At 43.2% G+C, this 19,468-nt stretch overlaps 2 protein-coding genes across 18 annotated transcripts in view; one reads left to right on the top strand and one right to left on the bottom strand.

Annotated features, from left to right (window-relative positions):
- Nucleotides 1–19,468, bottom strand: part of LOC310686130 (uncharacterized protein C4orf17) — a 101,239-nt gene that overhangs the window by 1,141 nt on the left and 80,630 nt on the right. For 5 of the 11 annotated variants that reach the window (XM_083459315.1, XM_083459317.1, XM_083459318.1 and 2 more), the window contains 4 exons: nucleotides 18,473–18,554; nucleotides 16,968–17,139; nucleotides 15,731–15,762; nucleotides 14,266–14,714 (listed from right to left, as the gene is read on the bottom strand). In XM_083459315.1, coding sequence (XP_083315441.1) covers nucleotides 14,506–14,714; nucleotides 15,731–15,762; nucleotides 16,968–17,139; nucleotides 18,473–18,554 — 495 coding nt within the window. In that variant the 3' untranslated portion in view covers nucleotides 14,266–14,505. Of the gene's footprint in view, nucleotides 1–9,363; nucleotides 9,448–9,658; nucleotides 9,743–11,267; nucleotides 11,408–12,713; nucleotides 12,991–14,064; nucleotides 14,130–14,265; nucleotides 14,715–15,730; nucleotides 15,763–16,967; nucleotides 17,140–18,472; nucleotides 18,555–19,468 lie in introns of those variants that run through there. The other 6 variants (XR_014515723.1, XM_083459319.1, XM_083459320.1 and 3 more) reach the window with 6 other exon arrangements.
- The window catches only part of TRMT10A (tRNA methyltransferase 10A), a 30,512-nt gene that overhangs the window by 2,742 nt on the left and 8,302 nt on the right, over nucleotides 1–19,468 (top strand). For 2 of the 7 annotated variants that reach the window (XM_083459295.1, XM_083459296.1), the window contains exons 4-9: nucleotides 982–1,053; nucleotides 1,514–1,588; nucleotides 2,775–2,924; nucleotides 10,013–10,118; nucleotides 11,286–11,432; nucleotides 13,330–13,673. In XM_083459295.1, the coding sequence (XP_083315421.1) occupies nucleotides 982–1,053; nucleotides 1,514–1,588; nucleotides 2,775–2,924; nucleotides 10,013–10,118; nucleotides 11,286–11,432; nucleotides 13,330–13,550 (771 nt within the window). In that variant the 3' untranslated portion in view covers nucleotides 13,551–13,673. Of the gene's footprint in view, nucleotides 1–981; nucleotides 1,054–1,513; nucleotides 1,589–2,774; nucleotides 2,925–10,012; nucleotides 10,119–11,285; nucleotides 13,056–13,329; nucleotides 14,647–19,468 lie in introns of those variants that run through there. The other 5 variants (XM_083459297.1, XM_083459298.1, XM_083459299.1 and 2 more) reach the window with 5 other exon arrangements.

The following is a 19,468-nucleotide window of genomic DNA, read 5'->3' as shown; positions in this document are numbered from 1 at the left end:
CAGCTATCGCAGAAGCCAGAACAGCAAGAGGGATTGCTGCTTTCACTTTGCAGCAATCCCTCTTGCTGTTCTGGCTTCTGAGATTCAGATTATTTTTTTCTTGTTTTCCTCCTCCAAAAACTAGGTGCGTCTTGTGGTCTGGTGCGTCTTATAGAGCAAAAAATACGGTAGTTTAATCTCTGGTTTCCTAGTAAAACTGAATTACTGTCTCACGAAATGATGCATGTCTAAAAGGTGTGTCACCAACATGAAAAGTTTGGAAAGCTTTGGTGTAGGGCTGTAGGGACATAGAGATATGTTAGTAAAATAAGGCTATTGAGATTGAAACTAATGTATAATGTTTCTGTTTTACAACAGTGGGTAGTATGTAACCCTGGTATTTAGTGAGTACCACTGGTTTCCAATAGGCTTGGAGACATTTGCATCTCACTTTCCTAAATACTATTTTAGTTGACTAATTCCAAGAATAAAAATGTTTATTCTACTGTACTTAATAATGAATGGCAGTTGAAAGCACATGGTGAAGAAATTCCTTCTAATTCTATTAGGAGTTGTTCATCACTGTTAATTATTACAGTGGTTAGACTAGGATTACTGTCCTGTACACACTTAATTATAAGAAAGTTCCACTGATTTCAGAGGGGCTTGTTCTCAAATAAGCACCCGTAGAATTGCAGCTTAGATATTTCCTTTTCAGTTTTAACTTGTTTGTAAATTAGTATTAATTTTTATTTTCAACATGATGAATTTTAAGTAAAGTACAATAGTGAATATGTGAGATCTTAGAAAAAAATTTTAATTGCAATGTTATTTTTTATAGTGACTTAATATTTCTTTTCCAAAAATGTTCTATTTAGAAATAACTTTTTGTCAGTTAAAAGTTTCCTTTCTCTCTCTTTAGCGTCTCTGAATCTCTTGGTTAAAGCATTTTGTGGTGCTTTCTCTGAAGGAAAATATAAAAACAAATTGTGTTGTATACAGGATGTCAAGAAACTTCACAAGCAAATTCAGAGATGTTATGCAGAAAATCGCAAAGCACTCCATCCTGTACAGGTATGTTGTTGTAAACTATTTTCTGATTTTTGTGTTCGGACCGGTTAGTTATATACATGAAATGTGAAAGGCCACTCCTTCCAAAAATGAAAATATATGCTTTAATAACATAGACATAATTTGATAGTATTTTTGTCAGACTTCCATTTCAATATATTATTAAGATGACAGTGCACATATCTGTGTATGCCTAAAAACAGATATAATCTTGTCATGCAGTTAATATTTTAGAGTACTTGTGTGTTTTGTTTTGCTGTGGAACATTTTGGGCAAAATCCTGTTTTGTTAAATCCTGTTTTGAGTTTTACTCAAACTAATAAAGCTAAAATAATCAAAATTCTTTTGAACACCTTCAAAAATAATATATGTTTGTATTGTTAGGGACGGAGGAGTACCTAATTAGAAGTTAGATATTAGCAGTCAACATTATACACTTCTTTTGTCTTTTTGTCTTCCAAAGTTTTACTTGACTAGCCATGGAGGCCAGCTGAAGGACAACATGAATGAAACTGACAAAGGATGGGTAAACTGGAAGGTACTAGCAATTTCAGATTTGCTTACCTTTTGTTGTGAACACTTTTTCACCTTGTTTCTGTGTTTAAATGAACGCCCCAACCACTCTTGAGAGGCTTCCAACAGAATATAAAAAACACAGCAAAACATCAGACATTAAAAACTTGCTGATACAGGGCTGCCTTCATATGTCTTCAGAAAGTTGTATAATTGTTTATCTCTTTGGCATCTGATGGGAGGGCCTTCTACAGGGCAGGTGCCACTACTGAGAAGGCCCTCTGCCTGGTTCCCTGTAACTTCACTTCTTGCAGTGAAGGAACTGCCAGAAGGCCCATCGAACTGAACCTTAGTGCCTGGGCTAAATGATGTGAGTGCAAATGCTCCTTCAGTTATACAGCGCCAAGGCTGTTTAGGGTTTTAAAGGTCAATACCAACACTTTGAATTGTGTTCGGAACCATACTGAGAGCCAATGTAGATCTTTTAGGAACGTTGTTATATGGTTCTAGCCATATGCTCCCAGTCACCAGTCTGGCAGCTGCAACCACATCACTACTAGCTTTTAGGAAACACATGAGGTGGGAATTCTCAACCACATCATTTCTAGCTTATTAGATTGTGTCGTGAACTCTTTTAATTCCTCCTTTTTTGTCTGATGATTTTCTGTCCAGTCAGTTATGAAATGGTAGTTTGAGTGAGAAGGCTGCTTTGTTTATGTCTGGGTTTCTGAATTATAAGTGAAGATTGATAAATTTGAAGAAAAGAAAGTATTGCAGTTCGTAAGTGAATGAGCATATGTACAAAAGGACTTTGTTGCAGCTTTTTCAACTGCTGTTTTTAAAAAATTCTGCTGTTTTGAAGCCAGTCATGAATCAAGTTTTTCTGCTCTGTATCCAGGCTGATTGGGACATGTTTCTTGACAAGAAAGTAGTTTGATTCAGAGGATCTGCTCAAGATGTAATGTTGGGCAGGTTCTCTTGAGACAGACTGATTGACTTCCTTCTGCCTTGGAGGTGGAAGTAAAAATCTCATCTAGTCTTCCAAGTAGAGCCAGTGACATTGTTAAAATCACACCCACCACATTATAGCACATGTAGAAGAAACAGCCTCGAGTGTAGCTGCTTTTTGTAACTTTGACTGGTTCTCTGAGAAAGTCCTTGAATATTTAGACAATTTATTTAATACATTTGTGTGTATTTGTATCTTGAAGGATATCCACATTAAATCAGAACATTATAGTGAACTGATGAAGAAAGAAGACCTTGTGTACCTTACATCGGACTCTCCTGAAGTCCTGAGTGAACTAGATGAGTCCAAAGCCTATGTCATTGGAGGCCTTGTGGATCACAATCATCACAAGGTAGAGAACTAATGTGTGGAATCCTGTGTATCTTTACTTGGAAAGAAGTCCCATTGAACTCCGTTAATGTGCATAGAATGCTATGGAACATGATTATTTTAAGCTGCTGCTTTGTGTTATAATGTGAAAGGCAGGTTGCTACTTTTCTGGGCACCTGGCAACATCTACTAAAGTAGTGGATTTTTCATTCTTGAGTTACTTTCTCATTGAATGCTTTGAAACTGAGCAGCAAACATTCTGTTAAAAGCCCCCCCCCTTTGGCTTTGCTCTTTTAGAATTGGTGGTTGCTTCTGTGCATTTTTGCCTCTTTCAGTAGCCAGTCACATCAGACTGAGCATTTGGAATGCAAATTCTTTGTGTCAGCAATTTATATTTGGAAAGACAGAGAGGTCAAACTAAAGGCAAATAAACTAAGAAAGACAGACTATCTACTGCCCCACAGTTGTGGGAAGGATGGGAAGAGAAGACATTAATAAATCATCATACTTCACTTGCCGGAGAAATCTTTCTGTGCATGAGGGATGTACTGGAAAAGCAGAGGGGTTAAAAAGCCACACTGTTCTCTGATGAAGTATGATGTGAGGCACTTGCAGTGCATTTAATCACCCTGCGCCAGGACTCATAAAACAAATTTGAAGGAATACTGAGTTTTTAGGTTGGCTTCTGTCCCCGCCCCCTCCATAATTCTGTACATGAAATTTACAATTTGGTATTTGTGGCCCATGTTGCAGTATGATCCCTAAAACAGCTACAGCAAATGCCCACAGCATGTTGCTGATATTAACAGATCATTCTCTGTGATGGTTATTTTAATCATATTTAATGTAGTAATGGTAGTAACTAAGAATAGACTCCCAAGTAGCATATCCAAGTGTTTGTAACAAATAGAGATGCTGAACATAAGCTTAAGTGAACATATTTAGAATATACAAATAGAGCAAGCAGTTGGGTGATAATAGTAAACTGTCAGGGAACTGCCATCGGAGCATCAGGTGGTGGAGGGACTCAGGGAGGAAGAAAGAGACTCAACAGCTGAAGCAGGGACCAGCAGGGGAAGGAGTGGGTCTCTGAGGGAATGCGAGCAGGAGGGAGGGCTCAGGGACGCTTCCAGCGAGAACAGTGGGGAGGTATCTGAAGCTCCCATAGGGAGACCCACACCTCGCCGGAAACTGTCACGCCGTGAGTCCAGGAGACGCGTTTCCGTTAAGGAGCTCCTTTGCTGGAAGCGCTTCCGCAGACAGCCACTGTCGGACTCTACTAGTGACTAGAGCAGACATGTCTGAGGAGCTCCGTCACACATGGAGGTTTGTGGGGTCGCACAAACTCTGAGGGAGCACGTTTTTACGCACAAGCAGCTAATCAATCCCTAACAGCAGTCCGACAGTCTCTGTACGCTGCCTGTGCAAGAGAAAGCATCATGAGCGAACCAACCGGAACCGGAGGAGCGGGGGCTGGAGCTGGTCCAAGCTTGGAAGATAGATACCGAGCGTTGGAGGTCCAACTGGCGCTGCAGACGGCGAGGCTGGAGGAGAGAAGGGCTCAGGATGCAGACAAGAAGGGGAGAGCCACTCAGTTCCCCAGAAAGGTACCAGGATTGGTGCAAAAATTTGGGGGGGACCCCAAGGATTACCATGCCTTTAGGACAGAGATGCAATATGCCATTAATGTGCAGTTCGATGAGTTCCCTGATGAGGAATCGCGAGTTGCTTTCGTAATTGGGCATCTTGAGAAAGGGGCGAGAGACTGGGTTCGACCCCTAATGGCAACGCACAATGACATACTAAAGGACACGAGGAAGTTCTTTCGTGCAATGGATATCATGTTTTCCAGCGATATTGAGGAAGGGGCGGTGCGCAGACAGCTAATGGCTTGCAAGCAGGGAAGTCGATCTGTCCGTGAGTACTGGACTGAGTTTACCATGCTGATTCACAGACTGAGTTGGGATTTATCGGCGGCACCCATTCAAATGCTATTTGAAGAAGGTCTTTCTTCGGCGGTGAAAGACGAGCTGTCATGGAGCCCCAGGGCGGAGTCTATGGATCAGCTGACCAAATCTGCGCTGACCATAGGAGCGCGGCAGGAGGCAAGAGCCTTGGAGAGGCGGGAAGGGAGAGGGGAACGTTGGAAGGAGTTCCGCATTCCAGACATTCCTGAGCCAGCTTTCCCGCCGGCAGAGCCGATGGAAATCGGAACCGCGCGCGCGCATTTTCAAAAACCAGCGAAGGGGCTAAGAAGGAGGGAAAGGGCGCCTGGAAATGCTATCTCTGCCAACAGCCAGGCCACTTTGCCAGAGTCTGCCCCCAGAGGAAGGAATGGCAAGGGATGGTGGGAGCTGTTGAGGGGGGAGAACAGGGGGGAACGGAGCAGGTAAAAGCCAACGCCTGGTTGCCACAATCGGGGCACTGCAGCCAGGCCAAAGAGCAGTGAAAGTGCCCGTGCCAGAAGCTCCTCGACCTGCTCTAGTGATTGAAGTGTCGCTAGAGCTGCAAAATGGGCACCCCCTAAAAATAAAGGCGCTATTGGACTCAGGCAGCTCCTGCAATTTTATGAGCAAGGAGTTTGCTGCTGAACACCAGATACAGACTATCCCTTTAAGCAACCCCCTGCAGGTGACCACGATTGATGGCAGGGAGTTGTTGGGAGGAGGAGTCAGCTTGCAGACGGTCCCAATGATAATGAGGGTGGCAAGGCACACAGAACTGATAGCGTTTAATGTGGCCACCCTGGGAGGCGCTCCCATTATTTTGGGAATGAGCTGGCTAGCTCTACATGATCCGCTGGTTGGCTGGCATCAAAGAGTGGTGTCCTTTGGTTCAGCACATTGCTTAGAACACTGCAAAGGGGAAAAGGGTTCAGCAGGGGCCCAAGCCACCCTAGCAGGGACTGAAGTAATGGAGAAGGTGAAGGTACCACCACAGTATGCAGATCTCAGCGACGTGTTCAGCGAGAAGGAAGCTGACCAACTACCCCCTCATAGGCCCTTTGATTGCCAGATCAATTTACTCCCTGGAGCACAGCTTCCCGTGGGCAAGTTGTATGCCATGTCAGACAGAGAAATGCAGGAGTTGCGAGGGTTTATTGACAAGAACCTGAAGAGGGGCTTCATCAGAGAGTCCAAAGCAGCAGGGGGTAGCCCAGTGTTTTTTGTGGATAAAAAAAACGCGGACAAGCCGAGACTTGTATGTGATTTTAGGAGGTTAAATGCAGTGACTGAACCGGTGGCTTTCCCTATGCCCAGGATTGATGATATTTTGACCAGGGTGAGGAAGGGAAAGATTTTTACAAAGCTGGATCTAAGGGGGGCGTACAACCTGATACGCATAAGGAAAGGGGATGAATGGAAAACCACCATGTTTACCCCTTTGGGGGCATTTGAATACCTCGTTATGCCATTTGGATTACAAGCAGGCTCAGCGTGTTTTCAATCTTTTATGAACCACGTACTGGGTCCTTTGCTCTACAAGAATTGCGTTGCTTTCCTAGATGATGTGTTGGTGTATTCGGAGAATGAGGAGCAACATGTGAGAGACGTCAGAGAAGTGTTGAGCAGACTGCAAGCCAACAGGCTGTGGGTCAAACTGGAGAAGTGTCGGTTCCATACCAAGGAGGTGGAATTCCTGGGGTACCGCCTGTCAGACAAGGGATTGGCCATGGATCCCGGCAAGGTACAGGCAGTGCTGGAATGGAAAACACCCAAAACCAAGAAGGATGTGCAGAGGTTCCTAGGGTTTGGAAACTTTTATCGTAAGTTCATCCGCAACTTCGCCCATCTGACGGCGCCCATCACTGACTGTCTCAGCAGTAAAAAGAAGTTTGTATGGACGGCGGAGGCGGAGCGAGCGTTTGAGGAGCTGAAAAGGGCCTTCGCCTCTGAAGAACAACTTCTGCATGTGGATTTACGAAAGAAGCTAAGGGTTGAAACAGACGCATCTGACAGAGCCATAGGGGCGGTGCTTCTTCTGCAGCCGGGGAAGGAGGAGTCAGAGTGGCGACCGTGTGCCTTCTTTTCGCGAAAGCTGAACAAATCCGAGAGGAACTACACGGTGTACGACCGAGAACTTCTTGCTATTCATGAGGCGTTCCGGAGATGGAGGCATCTGCTAGTTGGTGCACAACATAAGGTGCAAGTGTGCACGGACCATAAAAATCTAGAGTATTGGAGAACTGCGCGAGTGCTCAACCAAAGGCAGTTGAGATGGGCCCAGGAGTTCTCCAAATTTAACTTTGAGATTTGTTACGTGCCAGGCCCAGAGAATGTTAGGGCGGACGCTCTCTCCCGCAAACCTGAATATTTGGAGGGGGAGGGAGCACCCGAAGAAACCCATATCATTCCAGAGGACCGCTGGGTGTGTGGGGCGACTTTGGTGGGGCAAAGGGAATTGGTAGAGGGTACGGTGCAGGATGCATACGCCCAGGACAAACTCAGGGGTCTCAGGAGGGAGGAAGACAAATCCGGTGGTTTTGAGGAGAGAAACGGGGCATTGTATTATAAGGGAGCGTTATATATACCTGAAGGGGAATTGAGGGAGAAGGTACTAAAGCAGCTGCACGATAGCCCCACAGCAGGGCATTTTGGGCAACACAAGACCATGTGGCTGGTTACCAGGGAATTTTGGTGGCCCAAGGTCAGGGAAGATGTGCGGGAGTATGTGAGAGGGTGTGAACAATGCCAAAGAGCCAAGGGGGAGAGGCGGGCGCCGGCTGGTTTATTAGAACCACTGCCCACACCTGAAAGACCGTGGGAAGCAGTGGCAATAGATTTCATGACTGATCTGCCAAGGTCTAGAGGGAAAACAGCCATCATGGTTGTAGTAGACCTGTTAACTAAAATGGCACACTTTATAGCCTGCTCACATGCGGTCACAGCAGAAGAAACAGCCAAATTGTTTGTAGAGAATGTGTTTCGGTTGCATGGCGCCCCCTTGAGGGTGGTTTCAGACCGAGGGAAACAATTTACTTCCAGGTTCTGGAGGAAGCTCATGAGCTTACTGCATGTAGAGGTTAATTTTTCAACGGCCCGTCATCCAGAAACCAACAGGCAGGCGGAAAGAGCAAATGGGGTTCTCCAACAATATTTGAGGTGTTATGTTAATGACAGAGAGAATGATTGGGTGGAGAAGCTGGCGTTGGCAGAATTTGCCTACAACAATGCAGAGAACGTGTCCACGGGGATGAGCCCCTTTTTGGCTAATCTCGGGTGCCATCCCAGAGCCTTCCCAGGGGGGGAGGGGGAGAACTGGAGCGTTCCAGCTGCAGAACAGTTCGTTGAAGAAATGGAAGCGATCCATCGCCAGCTCCAACTCAACTTAAACAGGGCTAAGGAGGAATATAAGAGGCAGGCAGACAAAAACCGAAGGGAAGGTGAAAGCATCAGGGTGGGGGATCAGGTGTGGCTGTCAACCCAAGGGTTGCCGTTCAAAGGAGGTTGTAAGAAATTAAGACCCAAAAGGCTGGGTCCGTTTGAAGTCATGCAGCAGGTCAATCCAGTGGCTTTCAGGCTCCGGTTACCGAACTACATGAAGCTGCACCCAGTTTTTCACAGGTCGTTGCTGTCACCGTATAGAGGAGACAGTGAAGGGAGGGTCACTAGGGGACCAGCAATGGAGGAGAAGGAACACAGCTACCATGTAGCGGAGATCCTCGATTCCAGGTGGAAGGGAGATCAAGTAGAGTATTTGGTAATGTGGGAAGGGGAACCGGAGTCGGAAAACACCTGGGTTAGGGCAGAGGATGTCAATGACGAAGTTTTAATAGAGACTTTTCATCAGAGGTTCCCACGCAAACCTCAGCCTGTAGCGAGGTTCCGAAGGGAATACTTTGCCACCACCGACGAGGAAGAGGAGTTGGAGGGGTTCCCAGATTCTGAAGAGGAAGAGGATTCAGCGAGCCAGGACGACGATCGATGGAGGGAATTGTTCGAGACGTCGGAAGATGAGGAAGATTCTTTTCGGGGTTTTAGCCCTTCACCTCCCAGGGGAGAGGAAATGGGAGGGGGTGAGGGGGGCCCTGGAGGGGAGGTGGATGTCAGGGAACTGCCATCGGAGCATCAGGTGGTGGAGGGACTCAGGGAGGAAGAAAGAGACTCAACAGCTGAAGCAGGGACCAGCAGGGGGAGGAGTGGGTCTCTGAGGGAATGCGAGCAGGAGGGAGGGCTCAGGGACGCTTCCAGCGAGAACAGTGGGGAGGTATCTGAAGCTCCCATAGGGAGACCCACACCTCGCCGGAAACTGTCACGCCGTGAGTCCAGGAGACGCGTTTCCGTTAAGGAGCTCCTTTGCTGGAAGCGCTTCCGCAGACAGCCACTGTCGGACTCTACTAGTGACTAGAGCAGACATGTCTGAGGAGCTCCGTCACACACGGAGGTTTGTGGGGTCGCACAAACTCTGAGGGAGCACGTTTTTACGCACAAGCAGCTAATCAATCCCTAACATAAACATACCAAGCACTTAATCATGTTGTTCTTCCTTTAGAAATCTGAGTGGTTCATAGTGGGTCTTCTCATCGATAAGAAGGTGGCATGCAACTTAAGCACACAGAATAATTTCAGGGAAATACCGTATTTTTTGCACCATAACACTCACTTTTTTCCTCCTAGAAAGTAAGGAGAAATGTCTGTGCGTGTTATGGAGGGAATGCCTACGGTGGCATGCCTACGGATTTTCCTCCTCTAAAAACTACGTGTGTGTTATGGTTGGGTGCGTGTTATAGAGCGAAAAATACGGTACTTGCTTAAGAGCGAATTTTTCAGTATTTTTGTGCAACCTCTGACCTGCAGGTGTCTTGAAAAGTCCGGCTTGTAAATGAGCTGTATTTGCCTGCTTGAGTATGAATTACATCAAGTTATTTGTTTGAACATACATAAGGCACAAACAGTAAAGCCTCTTAGGATATAGTTGCAAAACATTTTACTAATTTGAAACAAACTATATATAAGCTGTATGGAACTTTTTTTAGTTGTGCCATATGATTTCTTCTATGTACTCACAGCTATATATATATATGACAAAACTCTTAACATTCTGTGAAACTCACAATGTACAGATCTGATAATCAGAATTAATTACTTTTTCTTCCATGTCTTATTACAGGGCATTACATACAAAAGAGCACAAGAAGAAGGCATAAGTCATGCACAACTTCCACTAGGGATCTTTGTGAAAATGAACAGTCGGAAAGTTCTGGCAGTCAATCATGGTAAGGATGAAAGTAAACAAAAAATGAAACATTGAAGAATAAGTGTGTGTATAGTCAAATGTTAACATGCACGACACTTTCCTTTGTTCTCCTTTTAAAAGCTGGTGGTTTAAATATGGACCTTTCTGATTTTTGCCTATACTTTCTTTGTGGCATTCATCTGAGATCATTGTCATCTGTTATCTCATTATGTCAGATGTCTTTTTAACTTAGCACCCACATGTTGTGATTCAGTAGATAATATTAGTGATAGTAGTAGTAGTAATAATATTTTTGTAGCAGTGAGTGAGAGAAAACACAGTCGTTTGGTCTAGTGCCACAGGTAATGCAGTAATTCACCTGTGTGTAGTGGCTTTGTAGTACTCTAGACCTCTTGAAGGATTATGAAGCTGCATATAGTAAACGTGGCAGCAGGCAGTGCGGGTGAGCATACTAGCTCTTACTCTTTGTTGTCATCATCCTTCACATGTGGACAGTGCAGTGGGGAGCCTTCAGTACTTTTGGAGGTTCCCCACGTTTTAAGGCTCTGATTTTTCAGAGTTCTAAAACTGTTTCGCGCTGCCCCACTCATGTTTATTACAGTTTGAAAATACATAAAGTGAGCTGTATGCTTCTTTTTCTTTTTAATTCTTAGATGTTTCCAAATTTACTAGTAGGCATGTTTTTCATAAATGTCAGAGACCAGTACCATTACTTGCCACATGTGCTGACTATTTGATAGCAAGCCAACTTTTCAGAACAAGAAACTAGCTTTTATTTTTCAACTTCACATCCACTGGATTTCAGCAGTAATGATAACACCTGAAAGTCTAAGAAACTAAGCAAACAATGCACACCACTCCCCTCCCCCAGTTATTATGTCTCAATAGATAGATGTTAATTGCCACTCCCATAAATAGACGATTAGACAATTAAACAAATACTAGGGGAAACTTGGTAATTGCTTCCTACACAGCAAACACATGCTGACTACTTGCATAGCTGAAAATGCTATATAATATCGGCAGGTGTGAAAGCTTTGCTTGTTGAATCTTTCTGTGTATGATTAATTACCTTTATTTTTGCTGCAGAGGTTATAATTAAATTTAGTTTCATAACTTCAATAAATTTCTGATTCTGTCAGACACTTCAGTTATTTTTAAAGGACATGTGATCTTTTTGCTGCAGTGTTTGAAATTATCCTTGCATTCTTGGAAAAGAGAGACTGGGAGGAAGCATTTTTCACTGTTTTGCCACAACGGAAAGGAGCCAAACCACTAAATGAGACAACCGAAACCACCACGTGCAAGCTGCAGAAGTCAGAAATGGTACAAGGTGAAATCTCAGATAGCGAATAAGCATCTCTGGATGTTAATTTAATTTAAATATTTAATATCCAAAGATGGGAATGGTTTGCTGTCCTTGCAGTGTACAGTTGTTTATGGAGTGCTGCATAGCTTATCTGTTAGTATCAAGCACTAATTTTATTTGCCAGATCTGGACCTGTACTAGTTAGAAAATACTTGATTTTTGGTAGCTTTTTAGCCTGCTAAAGGGCGTTTAAAGAAAACTTTGTTTCCCAAGGAAGCTGATATATATTTTTCTTTTTATTATTTTTATTTAATATTTGCCAGAAGAGGGAGCTTTAAGTTTGAGTAGCACCTCTGCTTTTTATTGACCATGCCAAGATTGTTTTCACAAGTACTACTGCCAAATCACTTGTTCCGTATTAATACCTGTGTATCTGATTTCCCCATCCTTGAACACAGAGTTTTGTATTAAATACATAACTTTGCTACTTTCAACCAGTTTTCCATTCAAATTTAATTCCTGTCTTCTGAGGCATTCATTTAGCCATCACTCTCAATTTTCTGTTATGATATTTAGGCTATAAGACTTTCATTAATGCATTTTATGTTACTAATTTTGTCCCATTAAAAAAACGAAGCAGATCATGATTTGTACAGTCCTGTTTGTGTCTGTAGTCTTCATGTTATAAATAGCATATGCACTGAAATACTTTTCCTCTTTGTATTTCTGTAAGGAGAAGCTGATGTAACAGAGCTGCTAAGGGCGAACTTCCAAGGCCAGCTGAATCATTTCAGTTATCTAGCAATGCATTTTAAGAATGAAGTGGCAGGTTAAATTAGACTTAGAGTAAATGAGTGGCTTCCAGTAGCCTTCCCCAACGTGGTGCCCTCCAGATGATTGAATACAACTCCCATCAGCCCCAGGCAGCATGGCCAATTCACCTTTCAAGTTTCATGACTAAGTAGGGATTTGAGCCCAAATCTAACACTGTTTTCAATACCACACTTGTTCTTCTCATAAAAAGCAATGCACTAAATGTTTGTGGGGGTGCTGCACATCTCATGTAATTTGCGTATCTTTCCAGTAAGAGAATACCACCAGCTAACCCATATAACTTTCCCTGCCTTGCTAATGGCATCTGCATCATGTTCACAACAGACTGCTCTGGTTGTTTGGCACTGGTAACCACTAAATCTTGGTCTGATCTGTTTTAAAAACTAATATTAAAGTTCCCATGGAAGTCTATTTTATTTGCTGTCTCTATTGCATTAACTACCTTTTAAGAAAACAGTTGATTATGTGCAGTTCCCATAACATACTGATTGTTTATTGTACATTGTAGAGGTTTTTCATTTTAATGACTTGGAACAAAATCTCCAATGGCATGTTTAATAACTCCCTAGAGCAAGTTATATAAATATGTGCCCAGGAATATTGGGTTGCAGTCTGCACACTTTTATGAAGTGTTTGACATGGATGTATGGCTATTTAAATTATTATGACTTTAGATTTGTGTATCTGAGTCTTTTCCGTAGCCCCAGACAGACAGGATCCTGAAGACTGCAGACTCAGCTGTTAGTGTCTGGGGGAAAGAGTTTGAAGATGGGCCATATCACTATTATTGTACAATGAAATGTGACCACCTCACCAGAATAGTCTTGGCTATCATTTCTGTGCTCTGACTTGTTTTGGTTCTTCTTTTGGTGGGAAACTCAAGTCAGCAAAAGAGCAGGTGCACATGGGTATTGAGTGGAAGGGGAATTGGAGGGCATAGGCATTATTTTTCCTACTGCAACTTTATGCTAGGGTAAATAAACAGATGGCTGTGCATCAGTATCCAAAGGGCAATATATGGTGTTCCATATGTGCCCTGTGGCTTTTCCAGCCCTCATCTCACTGTAGCCCCTCGATTTTCCCCAAGCTGCTTCTGAAGGCCGGGGAACCATTCACAGAAGTGACACAAGGAGCTGTATCCCGAAAGAGAAAGTGGATTGCCCTCCCCATCCATGCACCTGCAGAAACCTATCATTTGTGCATAGTGCTCTGAATTACAATATAGATTTCACGGCAAGTACACTGGAAGATATTATTTATATACCACTTAACGCTAACAACAACAATATTAAAACTTTCTTGGGTTGAGAAATTAAGGGAAAGTGTGTAAGCAGGTGTTTCTTTTATGTAAGTAACAAGACCTTAAAAACTGGCTTAGTGGCTAATAGGTCCCTCGGCACTGGTGTGACATGTGTCTATTAGGTGGCACAACTCAAAACCTAGGTTGTGCCAGTTTTAGCACTTGGCAACTGAATTGCCAGAATGTTGACAATGGAGTCCATCAGCACTGTTCTGAGTTATGGCGGCCATCACTGCCTTTTGAGGCAGTGAGTTTCATAGTTTGGCTACATGCTGCGTGCTCATTTGAAATCTGTTAGAAAGAGAGAGCGTATTGCATTTCCTTTCATTCTGGCTTTTGGGTTAATATCACTGATCCGAGTAAATAGCTGGATTCTCTCAGAACAGTCAACTAGAAGGGGCTCCCTTAATGAATTCTCTTGACCCCAGTCCTACAAACTACATGGATATGAACTCCACTAAAATCCAGCAGATTGGAGTGCTATTGAATGACTATACTATAGCCACTTAAAGCGTTACTGACCTGAATGAAGCCCAGGGGAGCTGTAATAAGTTGTAAACTGTTGACTTATTTTTTCGAGTGTTGACCTGCAGTGCATTAATTTTAAAGAATATTCAAAATTCTGAAGATTATGCAGAAATAGATCACTTCTATCATTTGTATTCAGAAAGAATGAAAATGTCCACGATATCTTTTCATATCAATTACCGAGACACAATGACATGCACTCTTAAAAACAAAATGTTTATTTAGCATTTTGTTTACCAGTGTTCTAACATTCAGTTTTTTGTGTATGTGTGTTTAAACTTTACAAATACCTGTTTAGCAGGTAAAACTCTTAAGGTCTAAATAGTGTGGCTATAAACTTTTTCTAACAACAAAAATGACACTTTAGAGCTTTGGAAAAAATTGTGTGAGATTCACTGTACATGTTATCTTCCAAGAAAAGCATTGTGCTGGTTTTCAGATGCTCTGAAATCGGGCCTCACCTCTTGAAGCAGCGTTCTGTCGCTTAGAGTAAGCCTTGTTGTACAGCAACTGGGTGCTGTTTTGGGATAATGCAGGACTGTGGGGGTGACTTTGAAGAACTGTGAGTTTGCTGGGGGAACGCTCTAGAGCCTCAGAAGTTGGGATTCGGATTTTCTCTCTTGTGTGTGTACTTCTCTCCCTGTCTGAAAGCGATTGTGAAAATCAAAGCTACATTAATGCACTGATGATAATAATAATATAATAATTTATTATTTATACCCCACCCATCTGGCTGGGTTTCTCCAGCCACTCTGGGCGGCTTCCAACAAAATATTAAAATACAATACAGTGGTGCCTCGCAAGACGAAAAGAATCCGTTCCGCGAGTCTCTTTGTCTTGCGGTTTTTTCGTCTTGCGAAGCAAGCCCATTAGTGGATTAGTGCTATTAGCGGCTTAGCGGGCTTAGCAGATCAGCTGATAAGCGGTTTAGCGGTTTAGCGGATCAGCTGTTAAGCGGCTTAGCGGATCAGGTGTTAAGCGGCTTAGTGGCTTAGGATCAGCTGATAAGCGGCTTAGCGGCTTGGGAAAAAGGGGGGGAGAGGGAAAAAACCCCGCAGGAACTCACAAGACATTTTTGTCTTGCGAAGCAAGCCCATAGGAAATTCGTTTTGCGAAGCACCTCCAAAACGGAAAACCCTTTCGTCTAGCGGGTTTTCCGTCTTGCGAGGCATTCGTCTTGCGGGGCACCACTGTAGTCTGTTAAACATTAAAAGCTTCCCTAAACAGGGCTGCCTTCAGATGTCTTCTAAAAGTCTGGTAGTTGTTGTTCTCTTTGACATCTGGTGGGAGGGCGTTCCACAGGACAGGTGCCACTACTGAGAAGGCCCTCTGCCTGCTTCCCTGTAACATCTCGCAGTGAGGGAACCGCCAGAAGGCCCTTGGCACTGGACCTCAGTGTCCGGGCAGAACGATCGGGGTGGAGACGCTCCTTCAGGTATACTGAGCCGAGGCCGTTTGAACTGCAGGTTTTTTTGTCTATGCATCTAATGACAGAGCTGTCCTCATTTATGCCACTATGACAGCAGTTATGTGTGATGCTGTCAAGAGGCAAGATGATGTGGCTTCCTCTCAACTAATTTTAATCCATATGAGATCATCTCTTGCAAGCATGGTCTTATTTTTCTGGATAAAAATGTACAACGCATAACTAGCCTCTCACCTTTACTGGATACTGTTCCTCTGCTTGTAAGCCTAAAAAAGAAAGAAGACACCTTAGGTTTTTTTATACAGTTCATATACTGTTTAATTACAATGGCTTTTAAGTGGTGCACAGTGAACACAGTAAAGACAAAAAGGTAAATATTGGTTAAAAACTATAAAATCAGAAGTGACTTTAAATGCCTGCTGAAATTTTAAGAAGAATTCAGCAAGGAGGTGGCCTGTCTAATATCAGCTGAAAGAAAATTCCATGAAATTGGAACAATATTAGGCATTCTGCATAGTATGAGGTACAGTACAGTTGTTTTTTAGGATGGTGGAGGCAGGAGAAAAATCAATGTGCAGATAATCCGGATTTGAACAGAAATACAACACAATGATCCTGATCTTACACTTCTTTCTTTTTAATGAAAGTATTAAGACAGGAATTTGTGGTTTCCGCTTTCAACATTCTTTGAACATTGCCGTGGCTGTTGCTTAGTTCAGGACCCAGGAGCAAAGATAAGCTAGCATTTATTATAGTTAACAAAATTTGAATGCCACTTGATCATAGTAAAACCTCTAAGCAGTTTACAAGAAATAGTAAAATTATCAATAAACACAGTTAAAACAATTAAACATTTTAAAGATTTAGTAACAATAACAGTAAAAAAAGAATTTTTAAAATTCCATCATATATTTGTCCGGATTGACTTGCCAAAAAAAAAAAAAGTTTTAAGCAGGGGCTTAAAAGATAATACAGTGAAAACGCCTGCCTGATCTCGATCGCAAGAGAGTACAGGTGCTGCCAGTTGTAGCCTGAGACAGTATCTCTCATTCAAAATTTTACTACTGAATGAAATGCAATAGAAAGCAGATTTCCTGGATAAATGCACAATTCTGCATGGTTCCCCACCAAGATTTATTATCCTCAGCTGGCTTTTAAGATGTGACCTGAAGTTTTTGGATTATTTCCTGTTAGAACCAACACAGGCTGGTTTCGTCAGAAGTTATGCTTTGGCCAGTAGCTTACATTAATGGTCAAATACATTTGGTGGTTTGGAAATGACATGGATTTTTCCTTTTCTTTCTCAACCTACTTTACTTGTGTAAATTACAAGATCTCAACATCACCAACCACGGTGAGCAAAAAGTGCTAGTTGTGAATAATCCCAGCCCATGCTGCAAACAAGGCAAATAACCAACCTGGTGGCTTTCCACGTAGCACCATACCTAGGGCAATGCATTATCAATTTTACCTGCGCCGGCTCTCTTCACTTGCTGGTTTATTCTGAAGTGCTCTTTCAGCTTTCAGCATATCTCGTAAACTCAGAGCCTCTACGTCAGCTTCTTTCAGTGCCCTTTTCTGATAATTCAGCAGATCTCGGCTGGTCACGTCGGAACGGATGAAATTGGACACAAACTCCTTCTCTGAAACAGCATTACCAGGTAGTAATATTAATATAATGGATATGTCAGGGACTTCTCTGTGCATAGAAAGGCTACTCCCCATTTTCTTCCGATGGCAGAGAAAGGTCAACACAAGCCTATTTCATAGGAAGAACACTCCCAGAAATAGGAGAGGATCGTATGGGCATATCTGTGTGTGCACCACAGACTAAACATGCTTTGTGAATAAAGTATTGAAAATATCCAAGATCTTAATCTTAAGGGTATAACTGTGATACTACTTCTTTCATCTAATGAAAATAAAATGCATTCCAGGTTTTTCTCCATTCAGGTTCCCCCTCCATACTACTTCTTAAACAAATATTAAGTTCTTTAAATATAACACATACGACGCCTGTGAGAAACATACAAGCAGGATTCAAGAACAAGAGCACTTTCCCCTTCTTTGGTTTCCAGCAGATTTCTTGTTAAATCATCACAACAGTGGGAGATGTGTGAAAATTAAATATAATCTAATTTGGGGTGGTCCTCCTATCAGCTGTCACCTGGCAGCAGCCATTGCATCAGACTGAAACAGGAGGGAAGAGGAGTGGTGCAAGGCTGTTCCAAGAGACCAGCTGCTCTGCAAACCTTTTCTGGCTGAAGAGGGGGGTAAAATGCTATACATAAATAAAGCATGGGTGCAGGCCAGGGGGTGGGGTTATTTTCTTGTCCAAGGCCAGAACCTGAGAATCGTATAGCCCGCCCTATCATTAGGCGGAGTGAGGCAATCACCTTAGGTGGCAGGATCTGGGGGCTCATTCCCTGTGACCAGAGCGCTTTGGTAATTTCTCCTCACATAAGAGTTTGCTACCACCCTCTAATCTAGTGGGACCCCCTTAGCGTCACTCGGGGAGTGGAGGATGCAAGTGTTGAAGTAAGAATCAACTGCTTCTGCACATAGAAGTGGGGAGTAGATGAATGTAGGTTGCCTCGGGCAGCAAAATGTCTTGGGACAGCTCTGGGCTATATAGAGGTTTATTGGGATGGGCAGGTGTCAGTTCATTTCCTTACCTCCTGAAACATCCCTATATATTGTGGGAGCTTTAGAACCTCCTGCCATGCCACAGCTGACTTAGCTGTGACAGCTGGGTAGTATCCCTCAAGTATGCAAAAACTGCTACCGTATTTGGGGTTGGCACTTCTAAACTGGCAGGCATTCATCCAATAGTTTGGTATCAAAGGGAACGATAATCTGATTTTATATACATAGAGATAGATATACAAAGAGGGGTGTGCTCTCCTGCCTGCCGCATGCAGCCCAAAGTCAGTTGACACTTCAGCCATGTGCAACTATCACATTTTCTCTCCTTACCTTTTAGAGTTGCCTTTGATAACCAGGTTTGGATCTCTGCAAGCGAGTCTGTCTGTAAAATATCACGAAGCCTTTCCAAGATCTAGGAGGAGGACAGATCAGACCGATGAAGCACTGCAGTCAGGGCTGCCGCAATACATTTTGCTGCCTAAAACGGGAAGAGTGCTGTTGCCCTTAGGTCCTGGCTTGCAGGCTCTCCATCTGGCGGGCCACTGGGAGAAAAAGATGCTGTGCTAGATGGGCCATTGGCATGATGCAGCAGTGTCTTCTTCTGTTCTTGTGACACCCCCATCCCAGTTACACATACGAAAGCCAAATGGAGTGGCACTTAAACATCAGCCAGGGGCCAGTGTCCTTCACCACACCTGAGGGAACAGGATAGCTCAGAGGGCACCCAACAAGGGGTATGGTACACAACTCACCATGGTGACTGCCTGCCTGCCTGACTGACTGACTGCTGCCCCCTGAAACCAATGCAGTGGTAGCAGCACCAATGCTTGGGCAGCAAATGCAACAAATGTTACTCATATTCAAAGCCCTTACTAGCCTAGGGCCAGTTTACTTGTGGGATTGTCTTGCCCCTTTATATGCCCATCAACCACTTTGATCTGCCGAACTGGCACTGTTACAGCCTTTTAGGTGTGAATCTCACCCAAAAGTACACATTTTTGCAAGCAATTTCCCCTAATATGATGCATTTCGTATGTTACATTCACAGATGCATGCATTGTTACACACATCTCCCTGTAATTTATGCATTCTTGTACACACCATTTGGCTGGAGACCTGCATCACAAAATTTGGATAATTTTGAAAGTAGCTGTATTTCAGCATTGGCTTTGTGAAGAGTTCTGTAAAACTCAGGAGCTTGCAACTTCAAAATCTCAGAAATGGCCTCCTCTCTTTTACGGGCCATCATTGCCACCTTTTAATGTTTTAATGTATTTTAAGCTTGTTTTTTAAGTTGTATTTTAATCAACTTGTTTTTATTATTGG

This window comes from Podarcis liolepis (genome assembly GCF_965112155.1).
Source record: "Podarcis liolepis genome assembly, chromosome: 9".
NCBI classification, from domain to species: domain Eukaryota; kingdom Metazoa; phylum Chordata; class Lepidosauria; order Squamata; family Lacertidae; genus Podarcis; species Podarcis liolepis.
The sequence above is the reverse complement of the archived record's forward strand: the minus strand, read 5'-3'. Positions and strand labels throughout refer to the sequence as shown.